The sequence below is a fragment of the Ovis aries genome, chromosome 23, assembly GCF_016772045.2.
Source record: "Ovis aries strain OAR_USU_Benz2616 breed Rambouillet chromosome 23, ARS-UI_Ramb_v3.0, whole genome shotgun sequence".
NCBI classification, from domain to species: Eukaryota; Metazoa; Chordata; class Mammalia; order Artiodactyla; family Bovidae; genus Ovis; species Ovis aries.
In genome coordinates this window covers 53,088,546-53,102,493 of record NC_056076.1, presented here as the reverse complement: position 1 = coordinate 53,102,493, position 13,948 = coordinate 53,088,546, and the positions used below count along the sequence as shown (strand labels likewise).

General features: G+C 38.2%; 1 protein-coding gene across 2 annotated transcripts in view; it reads right to left on the bottom strand.

Moving 5' to 3' along the window:
- DCC (DCC netrin 1 receptor) overlaps positions 1-13,948 on the bottom strand; it is a 1,280,644-nt gene that overhangs the window by 254,861 nt on the left and 1,011,835 nt on the right. For both annotated transcript variants that reach the window (XM_042239663.2, XM_042239664.2), the window contains exon 13: positions 3,262-3,403. In XM_042239663.2, the coding sequence (XP_042095597.1) occupies positions 3,262-3,403 (142 nt within the window). The remainder of the gene's footprint in view (positions 1-3,261; positions 3,404-13,948) is intronic.

Here is a 13,948-nt window from a genome sequence, read left to right as displayed (position 1 = left end):
TGTTACACAATTAAGCAGTAATCACTATTAATATTTTGGTATTTAGAATATTTTGTTATAAATATTTTCTTCAGACTTTTTTTGATTTATAAATATGGACTCATGTTTAATACTGATTTCAAACTGAGCTATTCACTTAATATGTTTTAAATATTTAACATTTAATATGTTTACATTTCAATATTTGCAATAGATACATATTATTTCATGATATGATTGTGTCTGAATTTTCTAGGTAACTGCCTATAGTTAGTTCCTTAGGGTCTTTTATCTTATGCAATGAACAGTTTAAAACTTTGCGAACAAAGTATGTCTGCAGAATTGGAATAAACTCCTAGAAGTTGGAAACCTGAATCATATATTTACAGATACATATACACATGTACACTTGTATTTAACACAAATCTCCACATTGCTTTCTGGAAAGATTCTAGAATCTTTCTGTCCCACAAGTGGTATATAAAAGTTCATTTTTCTCATATGCTTTCCAAAACAACATATCATCATTCATTTTTATCTTTATTACTTTAATCAGAGGAGAATGCGAACTCATTTTTCTTTTAATTTGCATTTCTTTACTAATAACATTAAATATTTTATTAGGCTTGTTGGCCATTTATAGTTCTATAAATTGCATATCCATTTCTTAGTTTTTCTACTAGAATGTGCATATTTTAATGAATTATTTTATTTAAAAAGTTTATATTTTTAATGTTTTTCATTGGAGAAGGAAAATCAATGATTAAAAATGTTTCTGGGCTTCAAATTCCTATATCTAGAGAAATTACACTAACATTTTTTCAGCAAGATTTTTTAATTTTGGTGATTTCTTTTAAAGTAAACTATGTACATGTTGTACCAAATATTCCAATGAGAACATATGCCTCATTTCAATTGTTTTTACCTTCTAATCATTTTATCAGGTAAAGAGACATAGCATCTTGGCTTTCTTTAAGCTTTTTGAATGACATGGTGTTTGTTTTCCTTTTAAAAATACTTTTTATTGGAGCAGAGTTGATTTACAAATGTTGTGTTAGTTTCTATGGAAAAGTAAATTGACTATACAGATACCCCCTTCCTTTTTGGACTTCCTTCCCATTCAGGACACCGCAGAGCATTGAGGAGAGTTCCCTGTGCTTGCAGATAGTTCTCACTAGTTATCTATTTTATAGGTGGCACCAATAGTGTATGTGTGTCAATCCTAATCTTCCAACAGAGTGTCATAACTTCCATTTAGGAGATTTTGTCCAGATATAAAACAAGTTATGTGATTTGGGGGGATCTATTTTGGAAGCACACTCACCATCACATTAAAAGAGGCACAAACTTACGGGGAAAAACTAAGTTTCTATCAAGTCTCATACTGTAGGCTGAGCAAGCAGCTTAAATTGTGTGTTTTATGATTTCAGATAGAAATTTACTGAGTACTCTATATCAAGAAAGGAATAAATAAGGAATTACTTCTCATCTGTGATGAATGCTTACGTGGTTTTCTTTAATTTGCCTGTTGTCATGAATCAAGTTTCTGTGCCATAACACACATGTTTAATTTGATCCACCGATTTCTGCCACTGCTATCTGCTTTGCTTCCCAAACCCTTTGTTCACATTCTCTTTGGGCTCCAAAATCACTGCAGATGGTGATTGCAGCCATGAAATTAAAAGACGCTTACTCCTTGGAAGAAAAGTTATGACCAACCTAGATAGTATATTCAAAAGCAGAGACATTACTTTGCCAACTAAGGTCTGTCTAGTCAAGGCTATGGTTTTTCCTGTGGTCATATATGGATGTGAGAGTTGGACTGTGAAGAAGGCTGAGTGCCAAAGAATTGATGCTTTTGAAGTGTGGTGTTGGAGAAGACTCTTAAGAGTCCCTTGGACTGCAAGGAGATCCAACCAGTCCATTCTGAAGGAGATCAACCCTGGGATTTCTTTGGAAGGAATGATGCTAAAGCTGAAGCTCCAGTACTTTGGCCACCTTATGTGAAGAGTTGACTCATTGGAAAAGACTCTGATGCTGGGAGGGACTGGGAGCAGGAGAAGAAGGGGACGACCCAGGATGAGATGGCTGGATGGCATCACGGACTCGATGGACGTGAGTCTGAGTGAACTCCGGGAGATGGTGACGGACAGGGAGGCCTGGCATGCTGTGATTCATGGGGTTGCAAAGAGTCAGACATGACTGAGCGACTGAACTGAACTGAACTGAACTTGGTACTATAAAGCCTAGACCAAGGCATCCCCATATAAAGTGCTGATAGACAAGGAGAGAATTTCACACTGGTGCATTTACCAGAAGTGCTAGCTTCCCAGGGGACTGTCAGAAGGTACAGAATAGTTAACAACCAGTTGTGGGCTTACCTGACCAATGATAGACAAGAGAGAAATGGCTCATACTTCCTATCCAGCTGTCGACACTGGGCCCCAGTAGTTCAATCGGCTTCTGAAACCTCCTCTCTCCTACCCCGCCCCCCACCCCCAACAGCCCACAAGAACAAGCTGGCTCTAGGTTTGTTCTAACTGTGGCCACTTCAAGAAATCATCATTTGATTTATTTTCCTCCCTGGTTCACTTCTCTTGTTCCTTCATTCTTGCTTTCCTGGGCTTGTCCCCTAAATGCATTAACTTGAAGGCCTGACTTAGTCTCTGTTTTCCAGGAATTGGACTGACATGTATTAATGGTTCCAACAGTTAAAGGAAATATATGATTATTCATCTTATATGTATAAAAAAATTATCTTAATACTGCATGGAAATTGGGTCCAGTTTTCAGGGAGAATGTTGACCCACCATGAATTTTACCAATATTGCTACAGAAGTGAATTTACTTTTATACGTATGGAAAGTAGAATAATTGTTCTTTTCATTCCCCAAACCACTCCTCTCTCCATTTTCCAGCCACATTCTCACTCCTGGAGTTTGGGCAGAGAAGGCTCAAAATGACTTAAACTTGGAACCATGTGATTACATGATTTTAAAAGTTATTAAACAGTTAAATGTTATTTGATGACAGAAATTGTTGAGTCACCAATGCTAATATGGATAAAAGTTCAATGATATACTTATTAAAATGGTGATATAGAAGCAAACATGTGAAAGCATTAAGGGAATCAAGTTAAAAATATAAAGGTATTCTTGTTCAGACCAGCACATGCCACCTACCAGGAGAAAAAAGAATGTTCCTTTGAAGTGAGAGTATGTTTTATTGACGAGGCATTTGATTCACCAAAACCTTCTAAGACCACAGCACGTGAACACTGACCTGTGAACAGGTACCAGAGGTTATTTGGCTCCAGTGTTTCCATCTCACCCCTGCGGGTTGTCTTTCTGTGTCGAATTTTATAACCGGTAATAAATCCATTTTGTGTTCCTGATGGAGGAGGCAGCCAGCTTACTTTGATACTCTGTAAAAAGCAGATGTAAATTACATCATTAGAGAAAGGAAGAACAATAAGATAAGGTCAAAGAACTGACCCAAACCTAAGTGCAAATAAGACAGAAATGCAAGAAGTGTTAGAGATTATCCCTCAGAACCAAGTTAAATCCATTCTTATAGCTGTGTGTCTGATTTTGACAAATTCACACAATTCATTTGATTGATTACATACATCACCATCTCTCCACTGCAAATGCCATGAAAATGACAATAAATATTCTAAATGGTGTAAAGCCATAAGGAAATAGAGAATAGGACACTAATGGATGAGAGATCTTAACAAATTTTTAGAAGTTACAGAAGAAGAAAAGTGTGGCGACTGAACCAAAGGAGAAAGATGACATCTACATACCTCCTTAAAGATATTAATGAAAACAAGGTGATCAGCATGACAAAATTCAGGGAGGACTGGAAACTATTGCTTCCTGAGTAGCTTAGAAAGCAGGACTAAAGCGTGATTTTGAGATAGAAGATGGACTGAAAGTCCTATCACATTCAGCAGTCAGTCAGCTAACCCTCCCTGAACTTGGTGTAGCCAGGAGCTTCATTTTCTAGGGATACTGAAACAGAAGCTACAGATTTAGGAACACCAGACACAGAAGAGAACAAAGATAAGGGTGGGAGTTAAGTCAATGAGATGAGTCTCTCAAGTCTTCTTCCTTCATCTGATACCTAGAGCAATGGCAAGCAGGTGTACACTTCCCAGACAGAATATCAGATAATTGTTCTCTAGAGAAAACTGAAAAGAATAAGAGAAAACAACAACTAGGTCCCTGATTAATCTCCCAAAAGTGAGGATCCCACGTAATAACCCCCCACTCATGCACTAGAATTTGCACTTCATAGTCACCTTTAGAGTACTGCATTTTAATGTAAACTGATAATTCATGACATTTAATGTCTGATAATCAGACATTAAAACAAACCTTTGGCATAACATGGAGAGAGAAAGGCACATAAGAGCATGATGGCACTTGAAGGGAACAGCATTAGTGTTTAGAGCAGAAAAAGGATCAAAGAACTGTCATTAATATCCTAATAATCAAAGAGAAGATACTGACTCCATAAATAGCATAAAAGTACAAGAAAAATAAAAGATTTTTTAAAGCATATGACATTCTTAATTTGGTTGCATAAATTAAATATGCAATAGATAAATTGGAAAATAAATTAGTAGAAACTTTCCAAAATTCAGTGGGGGAAATGACAATCAAGGGAAATAGGAGAGAAAAGATAAAAAAATAGGTGGCTTAGTTCATAATTTCAGCTAGTGAGATAAGAGGATGAAGGAGCAGGATAAAGAAAAGGCTAAAAATTAGCAACAACAAAACAAAGCAAAGCAAAAAAACCACAAAATCTTCCTTTCAATAAAAACTTTGCAGAACTGGAAGATTGAGACCTCATTCTGAAAGGGTTTATGGAATATTTAATATAATAAATGAAAAGAATCACATTAATAAATTAAAAGAATCATATTATATGAAACATTAGAGAATCATGGGGAAGGGAGGATCTAACATCTTCCAGAATGGATGGAAAAAAAAGAAAAAAGGGTATATAAATTACAATCAGGAGTAAGAATAGCATCAGATTTCTCAAAAACAAACAAACAAAAAACTTTTAAGATTGAAAAGAACTTTTAAACCTAGAATTTCATGTCTAGTCAAATAAACTCTGATGTGAGAGGAAAATATAACACACATGTATGTACACATATTAGTATAAGTATAGGGATATTTCAGATATGAATGGCTCCCAAGGTATCCATCTGTGTGCCCTTTACCAGAAGGCTAATGAAGGTATGCTCCAGAAAAGTGAGAGGCAGACTAAGAAAGGAAAAGATCTGAAATCCCACAAATGGAGAATCCAAAACAGAAAGAGAAATATGGAATTTTCAGAAAGGTAGTGAGGAAAACAGCAAGACTGGGTTTTAAAGAACACTAGTCAAAAGTGTATACACTGTATAATTCCACTGATATGAAGTTCCAGACTAGACAAAATGAATCTACAGCAATGCATATCAGAGAAGCAGTTGCCTATGGTAACTGCACTGGAAAAACTGGTTGGATATGGGGACAAGGAAGCTTCTTGGGGTAACAAAACTGCACCATAGTTCGTTTGTTACATGGGTGAATACAACTGTCAAAACACATTGTTACGGGCTAAATTTTGAACTCCTAACCCACCCTCAAAAGACCCCAATTCATATGCTGATATCTTAATCCCCAATACCTCAGAAAGTTATTTAGAGATAGGGCTTTAAAATAGGTAATTAAGGTTAGATGAAGCCATTAATGCGGGCCCTAATCCAACATGCCTGGTATCATGACAAGAAAAGATTGGAACACAGATACACACTGAGAATGATCACGGATAACACTGGAAGAAGACACCCATCTACGAGTTAGGGAGAGAGGACTCAGAAGAAATGATGCTACAATAAATCTCGATCTTGGACTTCTAGCCTTCAGAACTGTGAGAGAATAAACACCTGTGATTTAAGCCACTTAGTCTGTGGAATCTGTTATGACAACCCTAACAAATTAATACACTCATGGAAATGAACATTTAGGATTTCTGCACTTCACTTTTAATTGCACTTCGTCCAAGGAAGAAGGAATAGAAGGAAAATGAGGAAGAAGAGAAGGAAGGGAAAAGGGGGTGTACGTGTGCTGAATCCTGACATAACAATAACGCACTCAACGATCTGTAACACTGGGGAATTGAAATTAGGGAATTAAGGGCCATTAAAGGCACATTAATGAGAAACATAAAGGAACATGCCAGAAGAAATAACAGCTAAAAGTGATGGATACGGGAGCCAGAAGGAATGAGAAGAGACTGGAGACACGTATGGAAGAATCTAGTGGTCTTTGTTATAAGCCTCATTGATATTATTTAACCTAAAATAATACATATGCAACATTTTGATGAAATTTTAAATTAATTTAAAAAACACATGCAAAAAATTGTTCTTTGAGACCAGTCAAAAAATAAATGATCATCAGAGGCAAAAATCCTTGAGTTGGGAAGATCACCTGAAGAAGGAAATGGCAACCCACTCCAGGATTCTTGCCTGAGAAATCCCATGGACATAGGAGCCTAGCAGGCTACAGTCCATGGGGTTGCAAAGAATCAGACATGACTGAGCAACTAGCAACTAACTAAACTCAATGCTAAAGAATGGATTTCTAAACCCTGGGTCCACAACCCCAGGACCACTCTGACATTTCAGTTATGTGGGCCTAGCAGAGACACAGCAGTGTGCTTCAGTGATATGGGAGCTTGAGCCCCTCTTCCAGATCTGTTACAAATTAGCTGCTACTGCTAAGCAGTGTCAGTCACGTCCGACTCTGTGCGACCCCATAGGCAGCAGCCCACCAGGCTCCTCTGTCCCTGGGATTCTCCAGGCAAGAACACTGGGGTGGGTTGCCATTTCCTTCTCCAATGCATGAAAGTGAAGTCATTCAGTCATGTCTGACTCTTCGCGACCCCATGGACTGTAGCCTACCAGGCTCCTCTATCCATGGCATTTTCCAGGCAAGAGTACTGGAGTGGGGTGCCATATTAGCCAGCTCTCTACAAATGATTCAGTTTCTGTAAAAGGATTTTTAAAAGTCACCTAAACTCACAGCTATTTGAATAGCATTAAAAAAAATTCAAAGAACATGCTAACTAGAATCAGTTCTCATCATCTGCAGTAGTTATTTTCTGTAAAGGTACTGTAGACACTGAATTTGGGAATACTGTAATATTGTTCTTAGGTAAAATACAAGTTCAGGTTCTACTGAGACTTCGGTAAAAACATTTTTGTCAACTCATCAATACCTCGCCTAGTTTTATATGTGCTCCTGTTTAATGGCACCTTATTTAATGTCATCATTGATGCATTAACATTGAACTCAATCAAGAGCACAACAGTGCACAGCTGAACAAAGCCTTCCAATACATGCATTTTCTCCTTAAGGCACACTGCAGCCTTTATGCACTTAGGGACACTAGACAAGGCTTCAGCATTATACTTGGGGACCATTTTCACCAGCAAACTTTCCAAAAGAAGTCAATAAATAAATGCCAAAAAGCGCATTTATGTGACTACAAAAGAGACACTTGGTTACAATATGAGAACTGAAACAAGACGACAGAGTATCTCCTTGTTCAGCCTCAGCTCGGAAACCTTGTTCCTGGAGACACAAAGTTTTCACTGATCCCCATAGGCACAGTGTGCAAGTCTACAGATGACTGTAGAGACACTGTAGGTATTGATTTGGGGGTACAAATTAATTTTAGCATGTAGGTGAATTTGCAGATATAGAGTCTACAAATAATAAGGATCAAATACAATGATATAATTGCATTCCCATCTCTTTTTAGAGAGAGATGGGAATACCAGACCACCTGATCTGCCTCTTGAGAAATCTGTATGCAGGTCAGGAGTGAGTGAGTAAGTGAAGTCGCTCAGTCATGTCCGACTCTTCGCGACCCTGTGGACTACCAGGCTCCTCCATCCATAGGATTCTCCAGGCAAGAATACTGGAGTGGGTTACCATTTCCTTCTCCAGGGGATCTTCCCGACCCAGGGATCGAACCCGGGTCTCCCGCACTGGAGGCAGATGCTTTAACCTCTGAGCCACCAGGGCAGGTCAGGAAGCAACAGTTAAAACTGGACATGGAACAACAGACTGGTTCCAAATAGGAAAAGGAGTACATCAAGGCTATGTATTTTCACCCTGCTTATTTAACTTACATGCAGAGTACATCATGAGAAACACTGGGCTGGAAGAAGCACAAGCTGGAATCAAGATTGCTGGGAGAAATATCAATCACCTCAGATATGCAGATGACACCACCCTTATGGCAGAAAGTGAAGAGGAACTAAAAAGCCTCTTGATGAAAGTGAAAGAGGAGAGTGAAAAAGTTGGCTTAAAGCTCAACATTCAAAAAACGAAGACCATGGCATCTGGTCCCGTCACTTCATGACAAATAGATGGGGAAACAATGGAAACAGTGGCAGGCTTTATTTTTTGGGACTCCCAAATCACTACAGATGGTGACTGCAGCCATGAAATTAAAAGACATGTGCTCCTTGGAAGAAAAGTTATGATCAATCTAGACAACATATTAAAAAGCAGAGACATTACTTTGCCAACTAAGGTCTGACTAGTCAAGGCTATGGCTATGGTTTTTCCAGTAGTCATGTACAGATGTGAGAGTTGGACTATAAAGAAAGCTGAGCACTGAAGAATTGATGCTTTTGAACTGTGGTGTTGGAAAAGACCCTTGGGAGTCCCTTGGACTGCAAGGAGATCCAACCAGTCCATCCTAAAGGAAATGAGTCCTGGGTGTTCATTGGAAGGACTGATGCTGAAGCTGAAACTCCAATACTTTGGCAACCTGATGTGAAGAGCTGACTCATCTGAAAAGACTCTGATACTGGGAAAGATCGAAGGTGGGAAGAGAAGGGGATGACAGAGGTTGAGATGGTTGGATGGCATCACCAGCTCAATAGGAATGAGTTTGAGTATAAACTCTGGGAGTTGGTGATGGGGAGGGAGGCCTGGTGTTCTCTGGTCCATGGGGTCACAAAGAATCGGACATGACTAAGTAACTGAACTGAACTGACAATGATATAATAAACATTAATAATTACAAAAGAACTCAGCTATATAAAATTAATCTGAATATTTAAGCTGTCAGAATATATTTAAGAGACTATAGCACTACTGAAAGCATTTACATCACCGCTGCTGCTGCTGCTAAGTCACTTCAGCTGTGTCTGACTCTGTGCGATCACATAGATAGCAGCCCACCAGGCTCCCCCATCCCTGGGATTTCCCAGGCAAGAGTACTGGAGTGGGTTGCCATCGCCTTCTGCTTACATCATCTCTATTGCTTTTTAAATACAGGAAACTAAGCAGCATTTTTGCATTCTTAATAATACATGTCAATACTTCTTTTTGCACATATTCTAGACCTGGAAGTGGTCCAGCATTACATGAATTATGCTTTTTATCCTCACAATGACCCAGTGAGTTATGGTCTATCATTATGGCCTTTGTACAATCATGTCAACAGGGACATAGAATGGTTAAGTAGCTTGAAACCATGAGGCAGTAAGTGATGGAGGCAGGATATGAACTGAGATAATACCAGTTTGAAGCTGGCATTCTTTACTATTTAATGTTGCCTCTCGAGGGAGTTCCAAAGGCTGAGAGCCTAACTCATTCAGTTATTATTCATTCAAAATATATTAACTACATCTCTGCTGTGTTGCAAGCACTAGCTTTGGGCCTTTTATAAATCATGATAGTATATTCATTCTGGCTGAGGAAATAGAGATATAAACTCATAATGAAAACAAAGTGCTAAACGCTAGAATAAATAATCACAGAAAATACAATAAAAGTATAATAAATGGAGAAGTTAATTCTGCGTCATGTGGTCAAGAAAGACTTGACAAGGAGCCCATCCTTTAAATGTGAGATTTATGGAGGGGACAGATAAGATATTTAAGATAGAGTGAATACCGAGAGCAAGTTCAAGGGGTCATGACAATATAGAGCCTCTTCAAGTGAAGGTCAAGTAACTACTTAGTGGCTAGAGCAAATGGGACATGTGGGACAATGTAATGGAAAGGCAGATGGAAAAAAGAACAGTATTTTAGGCCATGCTAAGGAAACACATGGTAGATCAATGTGCTAATTTAAGGCATTTGGTTAAGTTTTGGGGAAAGAAACTCATGAATAAAATAGCAATATGTTGTCCTCTGCATCCAAAGAAACATAGCCTTACATATGTGTATGCACACACACAAACACACACCTCTCCTGCCTCCCTCCACACACACACATACATGCACATGCATGGATGTGTTCTTTGCTCTCAAATGTTTTAGATAGTAGTAAAGAAAACCAGATTGGATGAAGAGTTATGCCTTACATTTATCCTCCACTATACATCTATTTTTTTATTTTTCAATGCTTCAAGACAGTCATGGCTGATATTTTTACCACTTTGCAATTTCATAAAGCAGATAATTGTGTTAAATGAATGGGCAGAAGTCACACTGTATCATCACAGGACGATTATCAGACTATTGAGTCTAATGTCCTTTTTATTATTTCATACTAAAGTAAATAATCATAGAGCCTCTACTTGGAAATTCTAATCACCTCGATTATTCTAAAAATACTATTGAGAGGAATAAAAACTGAATTTAAATAATTAGTTTTTAATATATCCAATAGACTTTTGCATTAGCAGCTCTTGGCAAATCAAGAAGGGTCATTTTCTAAGGACTAAAGTCTGTTTTTTAAAGACAAACTTAAATTCAAATAGAAAATTAAAAAAAAAAATTAAGATCTTAGACCAAGAGGTAAAATCTTATGAGTTCAAGTTAAAGCTTGGCTATGACTTTGTTGAGTGACCTCTCTTAAGTCTTATAAATGACCACATATTGAAAACAGGAGAATAACTGTTTAGTATATCTAACAAGTGATTGCAAATCACTTGATAAGCTTGGAGATTTTAATTATACTAATGATTACATGAACAATACTTAGTGACAGACAAGAACTTACACTCTCACATGACCAATACCTTAATATCAATGTCAGGCAGCAATTAATTAATAGAATCCATTATATGCTCTAGACACCAGGAGGTAAACCTCTCAATGGTTATTATTCATCTTTTGAAATAATTTCAGCATTTTAATTCATTTTCATATGCTCAGTTTATTAGCATCATTTATGCTTTCTCATTGGTTTCAAGCAAGCAGCAGCAGATTGCAAAGCTCAAACTGTTTCTGCATAGGTTCTTCTGCAGCTGTCATGACAGGATGTCCCAGATTATACTGTACTGGGAAGTTAAATGAAAGTGGATTTTAATGCCCATCCCCTCACCAAGCCACCCAAACCTGTCACAACCTTGTCTTCACGGGCGAGACTGGTAATGATTTTTATTAAAAGTACTTAAACACATGACCTTCAACTTTTGAAAAATCAATTCTAGGTCCTTTCATTACTTGAAGGGAAAAAGTAATCCTTTTCAGTGTTTCAGTGTTCCATCTTGAGTCAAGCATTAATTTCATTTTATTTTTCAGATTTGGAAAAAAAGAACCTTAAAACTGAACTTCTCCAAATCCCTATATCCCCTCTTTGATTATCCACCAAAATGAATCTGTTTACAAGTGAGAATGGTGGGGAGCAGTTAGGCTTATTGATTTAAAAGAAAGGATTTTCTTGGTCATTATCTCCTAACTGTCTGAGATAACCCTGTCCAATTTGGTGATGTGGTTATTATCCTTCTCAGGGACTCCATTAATCCACTCCTTAATTATTTCTTCACCCTAGATGTGCATAAGTAATAACTAACAAAACAGAAAAAAAAAGTGGATAAGCTCATGACTCTACCCTCAATTTTTTTTTCCAGAGGCTACATTCATAAATTTCTGTTTTCAGTTCCATATATCACATCGCACACCTATATCTGGCCTCACTCTCTCTAGAGTGAAGTACAGAAGACTAGCCCCTCTTCAAACATGTTCAATAGTAGAGAGCCTTTTTTTTTTTTTTTTTTTTTTTTTTGTCAATTGAGAAATTACTAAGGATTTGCTTAGTGGGCCAACAAAAAAAGACACATTGAAAAACAATGTTAATATAAGATTTCCATCATCAAATCTCTATTTCATGAAGGAAGGTGGGTATACAATGCTGGAGAAGACAAATTGGCAGCTGTTGAGGATCCTAGTCTGATGAAGCTTGGACAAGGAATCTGGCCTCAAGGTGGGTCTAGCTATGAGCAGAGATGGATCAAGAGCTCTGTTTCTTGGGATTGGGTGTGAAACACCAGAGATGATAAAGAGGCTACAAAGCAAGAGTTTCTGCTGAGACTTTGAAAAGTCTAAGTTACAAGTTTGGTATAAGACCTTAAACAGCAGGATACAAACTAGAATAGAGCTGATAATGACTAGGTTTTAGAGTTTTGAGCAGAGGAGTCGTATTTTGAGCACACACAATGCACATTGACTAAGAAGCAGGTAATGCATTATAACTTTGAGAACAAACTACCTTTACTCTTGTTTACAGAAGAGATTAAGAAGCTTGCCTAAGGTCATATATTTAAAGCTAGACAAAGCCAGGATCTGAACTCCATTCTCTCTGTAAGTTCAAACCCAGAGTTTTTGAGCATTATACTGCACTGTCTTCAGCAAAGCTGTGGTCTCAGAATCTCCTGTGAGTCCACCATCTACTTTTTAAAATAGATTTAATGCCCGAGGAGAGCACCCCCCCCCCCCAACTTTTTTCTTTCTTAAGTTGTTTTATCTGGATAGCACTCTCATAGAAGAGAGCTGGAGGGTACCATTTGAATATCTTTGCAGCAAATAAGAACACCTCGACTGAAACACAGCAGAAACCTAAGGATCTTCAAACTTAATTCAAAGTTACTTTTAGACTCTGCCCATTGTATCTCTTCTGTATTTATGAGAATGTGTTGAATCTCATGTGAATTTCCTTGAAGAATGGAATATGCTTTCAGTACTCGTGAGGCTCTACAGATTTTATTAAAGAGAGCCCATCAACACTTCCAAAAACCCTCTTTTCATTGTGTCCCTGACCTATCTCCTTATTTACATTCCCTGTGCCACTGTCTTAATTCAGAACATAATTTACAATGGCCCAGAATACAGACATAGCTAAGTAACTGATCCCCATGCCTCAGGGTCACACTGCTCACATCCATATCAGTCACCTTCCTTATCAGTCAAGGATCCACTTAAGCTCTCTGGGCGTAAGTTTTCTCACCTACATTATGAACTAATAACAGTACTGACCTCGAAGGCTTATGGTATAGATTTTTAAAAAAGACAGTGGGAACACAGAACTTCCATCAGATTAGACTGCTGGTGCACACAATCATGCAGGAAATTGTAAATACTTTAAGGGAGGAAAGAGAAAAGAAAAAGAGCAAAAGAGAAAGAGGTCAAGAGATAAGGAAGCAACACATAAATATCAGTGGGGTAAGAGGGTGGGTGAGATGGATAGGGAGACTGGGATCGACATATTTACACTACTGGTATAAAATAGATACCTCATGAGAAGCTTACTCAATGTTTTGCTGCTAAGTCACTTTAGTCGTGTCCGACTCTGTGCGACCTCATAGACGGCAGCCCACCAGGCTCCCCCGTCCCTGGGATTCTCCAGGCAAGAACACTGGAGTGGGTTGCCATTTCCCTCTCCAATGCATGAAAGTGAAAAGGGAAAGTGAAGTCGCTCAGTCGTGTCCGACCCTCAGCGACCCCATGGACTGCAGCCCACTAGGCTCCTCCATCCATGGGATTTTGCAGGCAAGAGTACTGGAGTGGGGTGCCATTACCTTCTCCAACTCAATGTTCTGCGATGACCTAAATGTGAAGGAAATCCAAAAAAGAGGGGGTATATGTATACGTTTAGCTGCTTCACTTTGCTGTACAGCAGAAACTGACACACTATTGTAAAGCAACTTTACTCCA